This window comes from Oncorhynchus tshawytscha, linkage group LG06 (genome assembly GCF_018296145.1).
Source record: "Oncorhynchus tshawytscha isolate Ot180627B linkage group LG06, Otsh_v2.0, whole genome shotgun sequence".
In the NCBI taxonomy this organism is placed as follows: domain Eukaryota; kingdom Metazoa; phylum Chordata; class Actinopteri; order Salmoniformes; family Salmonidae; genus Oncorhynchus; species Oncorhynchus tshawytscha.
Genome location: NC_056434.1, coordinates 69,614,416 through 69,625,384, shown reverse-complemented (window position 1 = coordinate 69,625,384; position 10,969 = coordinate 69,614,416). Strand labels below are relative to the sequence as shown.

The following is a 10,969-nucleotide window of genomic DNA, read 5'->3' as shown; positions in this document are numbered from 1 at the left end:
TGAATTTAAAATGTAAAAAAAAAAAAATCAATTTCGATTTTGTGTCACGGGCCTACACACAATACCCCATAATGTGAAAGTGGAATTATGTTTTTAGACATTTTTACAAATCAATTAAAAATTAAAAGCTGAAATGTCTTGAGTCAATAAGTATTCAACCCCTTTGTTATGAAAAGCCTAACTAATAAGTGCCATTTTTTAATGCCTACCTCATCTCTGTCCCCACACATACTATTATCTGTAAGGTCCCTCAGTCGAGCAGTCGAACTTCAAAACCAGATTCAACAACAAAGACCAGGGTTTTTTCCAATGCTTTGCAAGAAGGGCACCCATTGGCACATGGGTAACATTAAAAAAGATGAGATTAAATATCCTTTTGAGCATGGTGAAGTTATTAATTACACTTTGGATGCTGTATCAATACACCCAATCACTACAAAAACACATGCATCCTTCCTAACTCATTTGCCGGAGAGGAAGAAAATCGTTCAGGGATTTCACCATAAGGCTAATGGTGACTTTAAAACAGTTACAGAGTTTAATGGCTGTGATAGGTGAGAACAATACCAACCTAAATGACAGAGTGAAAAGAAAGAAGCCTGTACAGTAATCAAATGTTCCAAAACATGCATCCTGTTTGAAATAAGTCACTGAAGTAAAACTGAAAACAATTGTGGCAAGGAAATTAACTTTATATCCTGAAAACAAAGCATTATAATTGGGGCAAATCCAACACAACACATCACTGAGTTCCACTCTTCATATTTTTAAGCATAGTGGTGGCTGCATCATGTTATGGGTATGCTTTTCACCGGCAAGGACTAGTGAGTTTTTTTTAGGATATAAATAAACTTAATTGAGAGAGCACAGTAAAATCCTAGAAGAAAGCCTGGTTCAGCCTGGTTTCTGCAGGACAATAACCTAAAACACAAGGCCAAATATACACTAGAGTTGTTTACCAAGATGTCGTTGAATGTTCATGAGTGGCCTAGTTATAGTTCGACTTAAATTGTTTTGCAAATCTATAGCAATACTTGAAAATGTATGTCTAGCAATGATCAATAACAAACTTGACAGAGCTTGAATTTGGAGGGGATAATGTGCAAATATTGTACAATCCAGGTGGGCAAAGCTCTTAGTGACTTACCCAGAAAGACTCACAGCTGTAATCAATGTGTGTTTTTTTGCAAATGTCAAACAGAGTACTTTATGTAGATTGTTCACAAAAAAATACAATTAAATACATTTTAATTTGACCTTGTAACACACAACAAAATGTGGAAAAGTCAAGGGGTGTGAATCCTTTCTGGGCACACCGGCCCCAATACAGCAAGGAGTAAATTGCGTAAACACAGACAAAATTGTTTGAAATCATATAAATCTTACGATTCTCTCAAAGAGAATGGCTTTTAATCAGTATGTTTACAGCAAACGTTGATTTGATTGCTTGGCAAGATCATCCTTCCTGTCATGTCTGTCAGGGTATTGAAGTTAATACAAAGACTGCATCTGAAAAGTAATGACAAGTATTCAACTTCACTGGCGATGGTGATTCACAGGTAGCTAGCTGCATAGAGAAACAACCATTACTCTGGATCCTTATCTACCCAGTACTAGAAATTAATACTCTACTTCTCAATTATGAAATGTATTTTGTGAATAAATGTTAAAATTGAATTAATTGAATTAGTAATCAACTTATATCAAATTTAAATAATTCCTGACATATTACGTTTTTTTTTTCCAACTGTTAACACACTAAATCTTTCCATGTCACACAATTTTTGAAACCTCTCACTCAAAGTGCAAAACTACACACATAAAACACTTTTTTCAAAACACTACACACAATTCTCTACCTAAAACACAAAAATCTAACAGGAAGTGACTTGCTTTCCTTTTCCAAACACAACCAATCAAAATGCTACACTTATTCACCAGGTCGCACACACACTCCTAACATGTGCAAGCAGTAATAGCTTAACTGATCACTAACCAATCACTGCTTTACTGTAGAATAGGCCTATAAATAGGTCAAAGGTCAGATTACCTGTTTTGAACAATGGATGCCAACAATGGACAGAGAGCAAGAGGAGTAGGAGGAAGAGGAAGAGGAAGAAGAGGACGAGGGCAAAGAAGAGAGCCATCTCTGATGAGATTAGGGCAACACTTGTTGATCATGTGATCAACCATGGTTTGACCATGAGAGAGGCTGAACTGAGAGTCCAGCCCAACTTGAGTCGATTTACGGTGGCGTCCATAATTCGAACCTTCAGAAATTAGAACAGGTATGCAACTATCTAATGACTATTTTAGCATTACAGTAATGTACTGTAAAATAAATATGACTGCATAGTATTGCATAAACATTTGTAACTCTAAGCCATCCATTTACTGCACTGCATTGAATGAATGAGGTTGGTTATCATGCTGTTCTAAAAAAAATTGTACATTGTTTACAGTTCCTATGCTGAACACATACTGTGTTTGAATTCTGTACAGAGTGGAAAGGCAAAGACATCATGGAGGACGCTTGTTTACAGATGTACAAGAGACTGCAATTATAAATATGGTTTTGGCCAACAATGCAATTAGGATTCGAGAGATAAGAGAGCATATCTTGAAGAATGACACCATATTTAACAACATCAATGCTGTAAGCCAGTCGACCATACAACGCATCCTGCAACGGCACCGAGTGACGATGAAACAACTTTACAAGGTGCCATTTGAGAGAAACTCTGACAGAGTCAAGGATATGCGACATGACTTTGTAGAGGTATGTATGCAACACTACTTCCAGTACTTCAGACATACCATATTTACTCATCTGTATATCCTTTTGTCTGTTACAGAGAGTATTGGAGCTGGATGCCCATGTAATTCGCCATGAATTTATTTATGTGGATGAGGTTGGCTTCAAAACCAGGCGCCGCGGAAGAAATGTAATAGGACAGAGGGCAATTACCAAAGTCCCTGGACAGCGTGGGGGTAATATAACTATGTGTGTTGCCATCACTCAAAACGGGGTCCTCCATCACAATGCCACACTGGGTCCGTACAACACCGGTCATATGCTCACTTCTCTGGATGCAATTTACACAATGCTTGTCCCTGATCCAGATGAGGAGCCTGCTAGATTTGTGGTTTTATGGTACAATGTTAGTTTTCACCGGGCTGTTCTGGTCCAAAACTGGTTTGCCACCCATCCACAATTTGTAGTTTTCTACCTACCCCCATATTCACCTTTTCTAAATCCCATAGAGGAATTCTTCTCAGCCTGGCGCTGGAAAGTGTATGATCACCAACCCTATGCCCGCATGCCGCTTCTCCAGGCAATGGAGGACGCATGTGGGGACATAGAGGTTGCCTCTGTCCAAGGTTGGATACGCCATGCTAGGAGATACTTCCCTCGATGTTTGGCAAGAGAAAACGTATCTTGTGATGTGGACAAAGTATTGTGGTCAGACCCAGGCTGGAGAAGAGATGAAGCATAGCTTAGCACTGGTGACTGCCCCCCACCAATTCCTGGACTGCCCCCCCGGGACCCCACACACATAATTGTGTTCTTTACTGTATTCTAAAGAATATACTTTTGGTTTACATATGTTTATGGTTTTGTTGTATGCTACTGTACACAACAGTAATGTTTGGCCTAATAAATATTTTCTGTTTCTACATTGCATTGGTGTTTACAGTGTACTTGTTACCCCTCTAAGCCGATTACTTTCTCTGTAGAACATTGTATTGAAATGTAGATATAAGCCTATGAAAGACCTAAGAGCTTTAGATTTAGAATAACAGTGTTTACATGATATATCCAAAAATGTACTATTTATTTTTTTATTTTACCTTTATTTAACTAGGCAAGTCAGTTAAGAACAAATTCTTATTTTCAATGACGGCCTAGAAAGCAGTGTTTGCCATTTGATGCAAATGCTTAATTCTGACATGTGTTTATGGCATTTTGAATGCAGTGTTACATTTTGAAGGAGATGTGAGGCATTTTGCATTTTGTGTGTGCAGTTTTGGGAATTGTGTGTAGAGTTCTGAAAAAAGGAGACCATTTTGAAAACGTGTGTAAGCAGTTGGAAAAAACTGTAAATAAAAAAACATTATCAGTATGTATCATATCTGGAAGTTTCCCCTAAAGGGTAAGTGATTATGGTAATGTTTCTCGAAGAGCTGTCAACATGTACTGGTGTCTCCTTCTTTCTTCCTCACCCCATCCTTCATTCTGCCCTCCTCCCTCGCCCCATCTCACCCTTATCTCACAGTGTGAACCAACCACCTTAACATTGATGTGACACTAGTACATCAATGCTCTGAATACATTTGACTAGTAGACATTTGCAGGGGCATGCCTCAGGATGCTAATGCAATCTGCCACACTCCAGGCACAGCTGGCTGATTGCAGACATCAAGTTAAAAATGCCAAATGGGAAATTATGTTACAGTAGCTGCAGCGCTAACGTCAGCCATGAGACCTCCAGATATAACATCACATCCGGTTAGATTAAGCTCATTTGCACGTGTCTAATGCACAGTTTAGAATTCACACAGTATCTCTCTGACAAAGTCAAGTCGCACTGTCTGCAAATGTTCAAAGTTAAATCATAGGGGCATGTATTGGTGACCTATAAGATCACTGACAATAGCTCTGTTGTTGCCTCCCTCTTACACTGACTATAACACCAGAGACAGAAGAAATTGTCTGAGCCATGTTTTTTTCACATAAACCTCTGACAAGATGAGGGTGTCACAATAGCAATACAACGGAAATAGCTGTGTAGCGCTTCCCTTTCTTAGTTGTAAATGGAAGAGAGGGAAACTGCTGTTGTAAAATTCTGAGTGAGACCTTGAGCTTGTTGAGATAGATGTTTTATTCATGCAATTTAACCAACACAAATACTGTAACAAGAGTCGTTAATTAGCGCACAGCAGACATTAACAAGAAGATTCAGTCAATTACTACTGAACTCCAGTTCACCAACCACTTACTTAGGCAAAAGAAAGGCCTCTGACACTTTTTGCCTCAGGAAAACACAGACAGTTGTGGTAACAATGTTGGCAGTTTTACCTGGAACTCATTTCTAGAATAAGGTATTTTTCCATCATAAAGCAAAAGGTTGAGCCAATTCTTGATTATATCACAGCTAAGAATTGAAGGCAAAGCCGAAACCACAATCGCATACCTGTGACTATAATCATGACAGAGAAAGAGATTGTGTACGTGTGTTTGTGTCTCTGTGTCTGTATATGTCCTTGTATCTGTATCAGACTGTCTGCAGCAGATCACATCTGTCATGAAACCCCTGCCCTCTGGCTAGGTGAGGGAATGAGCCAGCTAAATCAACTCTCTCTAACAGCTCAGTGCAGTACATACCAAATCACAGCGCCAGCACACAGATGCAACATGGAGGCCTGATATGCAGAGACCACACTGACGTAAATGAAGCAAACACCAAAGAGAATAAAATAGAGATACCACTGACAAAATATCTGTCAAGCAGACATTGGGGTAGTGGAAGATTATTTAATCATAACTGCCCATGGCATACTCTATCTGTCATGGTGGATTGTAGGATAAACTCATAGACCCAAATGTTTGTCCTTCTACTGAAAGATCCAGAGAAGTTGGGACATCCACGTTGTTGTATGCAGTATACTGCTGCTGTGTTTTACTGGGAAAGACATCAAACTAAATACATCAGGCAAACAGGGTCATTCGTGTCACACACACACATATTTGGATGTATCAGGATAGGGCTGAGAGTTTCCCTTTGCGAGACTTCGCAAACCGGAACCCTCATGTTCTAAAATATGTAGATCCATAACTTAATCACGGAGCTGAAAAAAATGACGCACGATTTTAGTTCTGTGCTGAATGACCTGTGCAATATTCACATAACTGCACTACAAATCACTCAGATACAGAGAGAGGTGGTGAACCGAAATGTGAAGACATCATCTTTTTGACAACAGACCTGTCTTAAATCATCTGACACCTCAAATTGAGATGATCATAGTGTAGAATAGATTGTTGTCACAGACACAAGACAATTAGCATGTTGATTTGTGTGTGTCATAGTTGGGCTGTTGTTCATTCCACTGCCCTTAATGATTTTGGAACAGCAGATTTAAAGCAGGTCTCTAACTAAATACCTACTCAACCAAATTATCAGCACAGCCTCCAAAGAAAACGCCATAACTGGCATAACTGCATTAGTCCATAGAATTCCAATGATGTGTTGTTGTCTCTTGCGAGTGACCTGAAAATAATGGTCTGGATCAATGTTGATATTTTCATCACTTATTATGAGGATGCCCACTTTAATATTTGTACCACACATATGGGGATGCCCTGATTTGTAACTCTAACCCTGTCATTAGTGGAATACACAGAGAGGAAGCCTTTAAGTAAAGCAATGGTAGTCAGAGCACAGACAGGGGAAGGAAAGGCCCCTGACAATTAAGACACAAACACCTAAACTTCGGATGAGGATGAAAAATACAACTGCAGAGCTGTCTCTCTCTCTCTCTCTCTCTCTCTCTCTCTCTCTCTCTATATCTCTCTCTTTATCTCTCTCTTTATCTCTCTCTCATTTTCTCTCACGCTCTCGCTCTCTCTTTCTCTCTCAATTCAATGGGAAACATGCAAAAGCAAGTGAAATAAACAATCAGAATCTCTATCTCTCTCTCTCAGTTCAAAGGGCTTTATTGGCATGGGAACATACAGTGGGGAGAACAAGTATTTGACACACTGCCGATTTTGCAGGTTTTCCTCCTTACAAAGCATGTAGAGGTCTGTAATTCTTATTTTTTTTAATCAAAAATCCAGAAAATCACATTGTATGATTTTTAAGTAATTAATTAGCATTTTATTGCAAATTGGAGCCCACTTCACCACAATTTTTGTCCGCCTCCTCAACCGCCCCCGTGGCCTCTTATGAGCGGCGACCCTCGCCGCCGACCGGGGACCCTAGCCATGGGTCCGGGGACCCTAGCCATGGGTCCGGCAGCTCCGGAGTGAAGGGCGATTCTGGCATCGCCTGGCTAACTGACGGCTCTGGTGGCTCCTGGCTGGCTGACGGCTCTGGCGGCTCCTGACTGGCTGGCGGCTCTGGCGGCTCCTGGCTGGCTGGCGGCTCTGGCGGCTCCTGGCTGGCTGGTGGCTCTGGCGGCTCCTGGCTGGTTGGCGGCTCTGGCGGCTCCTGACTGGCGGGAGACTCTGGCGGCTCAGGACAGACGGGAGACTCTGGCGGCTCAGGACAGATGGGAGACTCTGGCGGCTCAGGACAGACGGGAGACTCTGGCGGCTCAGGACAGACGGAAGACTCTGGCGGCTCAGGACAGACGGGAGACTCTGGTGGCTCAGGACAGACGGGAGACTCTGGCGGCTCAGGACAGACGGGAGACTCTGGCGGCTCAGGATAGACGGGAGACTCTGGCGGCTCAGGACAGACGGGAGACTCTGGCGGCGCTGGAGAGGAGGAAGGCTCTGGCACCGCTGGACAGGCAGGAGCACCTGTAGGCGGAAGATGGAGAGACAGCCTGGTGCGGGGGGCTGCCACCAGAGGGCTGGTGCGTGGAGGTGGCACTGGGTAGACCGGACCGTGCAGGCGCACTTGAGCTCTTGAGCACCGAGCCTGCCCAACCTTACCTGGTTGAATGCTCGCCGTAGCCAGGCCAGTGCGACGAGGTGGAATAGCCTGCACTGGGCTGTGCTGGTGAACCGGGGACACCATGCGTAAGGCTGGTGCCATGTACGCCGGCCCGAGGAGACGCACTTGGAGACCAGATGCGTAGAGATGGCTTCATGGCACCTGGCTCAATGCCTACTCTATCCCGGCCGATACGAGGAGCTGGAATGTACCGCACCGGGCTATGCACACGCACTGGGGAAACTGTGCGCTCCACCGCATAACACGGTGCCTGCCCGGTCCCTCTCTCTCTCCGGTAAGCACGGTAAGTTGGCGCAGGTCTCCTACCTGGCTTTGCCACACTCCCCCCCAAGACATTTTTGTGGCTGCCTCTCGGGCTTCCAGCCGCTTTGCCGTCCTAGCTCCTCATAATGCCGCCTCTCTGCTTTCGCTGCCTCCAGCTCTGCTTTGGGGTGGCGATATTCCCCTGGCTGTTCCCAGGGTCCTTTACCGTCCAGAATCTCCTCCCAAGTCCAGTTCTCCAGGTATCACTGCCTCTCCTGCTGCTGCTGCTGCTGCCTGTTACCACACTGCTTGGTCCTTGGTTGGTGGGTGTTTCTGTAACAGCAGATATCCTCTTCGTCTGAAGAGGAGTAAGGATCGGACCAAGATGCAGCGTGGTAAGTGTCCATAACATTAATCAAAGAAAGCACTGAACACTGAATACAAAAATAACAAAAGAACCGTGACGAAACGAAACCGAAACAGTACTGTATGGCGACAAACACTGACACGGAAACAAACACCCACAAACCAACAGTGAAACCCAGGCTACCTAAGTATGATTCTCTATCAGAGACAACTAACAACACCTGCCTCTGATTGAGAACCATACTAGGCCGAAACAGAAACCAAACATAGAAAAACAAACATGGACTGCCCACCCCAACTCACGCCCTGACCATACTAAATAAAGACAAAACAAAGGAAATAAAGGTCAGAACGTGACAAGACCATGATCTTTCTAGCACTGCATCCCCAGAGAGCAAGTTTACTGAGTTGAATTGATGGGGGTATTTATTTTAGAGAGAAGAGGGAGGTTGCATGTTGGTTAACACACCAAAGACCTCAACACACACCCTATCTAGAGTAGTTTCATATTATCAAAAATACATTATTTCCAAATGTTACTGAGGTAACGAATACATAGAGGCAATGTTGTGAGGGGAGGGCTTGTCAGAACAAAAGAGGAAGTCACATAATTTCCCAATCAACCTATGACTAAAGGATATCAGGGTGTTTTATATAGAGACATTACTGCACACACAGAACACAGAGAGAATAGCTGTGGTTACACACAATAGACTTCTGATGGAGCTCCTGATCAACATTGCCCTTCTCTTGACCGGTACTGTAGCCCATGTTATGGATAGCGGGGTGCATGGAACATAATTTCAATTAATACAAAAAATACTGACGTTGTTGTAATTCTTATTTTAGCAAATTGTCCTCAAAATATATGTTTTTGTAAGAAACCTCTTTGTCTACCCAGGTGTCAATGGAGGCTCCCATTCCCTGTGTGGGGGATGATGTCAGTCTGCCGTGCACCAATGTGGTCCACCCTGACTGCTCCTCTACAGCGTGGCTCTTCAGCAGAACTGAGTCTCACAGTGCTACTGAAAAGGTCTTTCAAGGGAAGATCCAAAATGAAGGAAACGAGGGCAGTGAGAGACTGGGAGTAGGGTCTGACTGCTCACTACGTGTTCGTAACATTGGCGCTGAGGATACTGGAGTCTATGTCTGCCGACAGTACCTTACAGATGGCAGAGCACATCTTGGAGAGGATACTACTGTCTACCTGTCTGTTCTCACCATCTCCATGTCCACACCAGAGACAGATCTAAAGCATCCTAGAAATGTAACCTTGAGGTGCTCTCTGCTAACATATGGCGGTCCTGTAACGTGTGACTCCTTCGTTAGAGATATCGTTAGGGTGAGCTGGGTGAATGAGACAGGTGGCGAGTTGCAGGGAGACTCCAGATACCAGGTCACACGGGTGTCTGGCTGTGACATCACTCTGACTGTGAAACTTTGGAGAAAGGATAAGAACAGGAAGTGGTGGTGTCAGCTGACTGAGGGAACGAGGAAGACATTTGTCTACCTCACTTCTAAGGTCTCAGGTGGGACTATGGATCCTGTCGGGACAATCATCACTGCTCCACAACAACCTATTGATGGTCAAAGTCCTCCAAAGCCCCATTCAGGTACCAACAACATCAATGAGTTGCCAATCAGTCGCATAGTGCTCTGTGTGGCACTGCCCTTGATGGTAATCGTATATGCAGTTTACACAACTAGGAGGAACCGCCTACTAGCAGAGGTGTCCTCTGTTATAGAGCTGTAAGTCTAGACGAACAACCCCCCTCCTCGTCACTCTCCATAGCATAGCGCCAGTCTTACTCTACCTTTAATGAATGTGTACAACTGAGAGATTATTTGCTGAAGGATTCGTGCTGACATAATACATAAAGGCTTTGAAATAAATAATTAAAATGTAGTGCATGCTAATGGTATCCACTCAATGGGTAGTGACAACTAATGCTTTACAAATAAAGACGTTATATTTCTGTTTTGTAGCTATAGCATTAGTGTTGTCAAATGCCTAAGAGGAAGGGGATTGCTTACCTGTGATACTGTAAAACATTCTCTAAAACTTCTACTGCATTTCTCCAAATCAGTCTTTCATTACCAGCTTCTATAATCTACAGTATAATGTGTGTGTGTGTGTGTGTGTGTGCAAGTGCGTGCTTGTGTTTTTGTGTGTTTGTTTTTTAGAGGCCATTAAGCTTGCTTACTCTCACTCCGATTACACTGTGTTTGATTTACGACCTTGTGTCACTGCATCTCTCTCTCTCTCTCTGTGTGTGTGTGTGTGTGTGTGTGTGTGTGTGTGTGTGTGTGTGTGTGTGTGTGTGTGTGTGTGTGTGTGTGTGTGTGTGTGTGTGTGTGTGTGTGTGTGTGTGTGTGTGTGTGTGTGTGTGTGTGTGTGTGTGTGTGTGCGGGCACGCGTGCATGCATGCATGTGTGTGAGTAGAAAGAGAGAGAGGGTTGGGAGGCAATGTGCTTATCCCTAAGCTGATGCACCTATATATAACCAATTAAGAAACTTTTAACTCTTTAAATGCCTCCTTTTCTATCTCAACACCATCTCCTCTTCTGCTTACCGTCTATTATAGAAAATAATGATGTAAGTCTTGGGGCAATTTGTGGAGTAGGTCATATGGCTTTCTGTAACTTAAGCAAAAATAAATATTCATATTCCATCC

General features: G+C 43.2%; 1 protein-coding gene across 1 annotated transcript; it reads left to right on the top strand.

The window, feature by feature from the left end:
- Window positions 1-8,850: 8,850 nt before the first annotated feature.
- Window positions 8,851-10,555, top strand: LOC112253423. Its single transcript, XM_024425400.2, has 2 exons — window positions 8,851-9,051; window positions 9,196-10,555. The coding sequence occupies exon 2, from the start codon at window positions 9,202-9,204 to the stop codon at window positions 10,045-10,047; it is 846 nt and encodes a 281-aa protein (XP_024281168.1). The 5' UTR covers window positions 8,851-9,051; window positions 9,196-9,201; the 3' UTR covers window positions 10,048-10,555.
- Window positions 10,556-10,969: the final 414 nt, after the last annotated feature.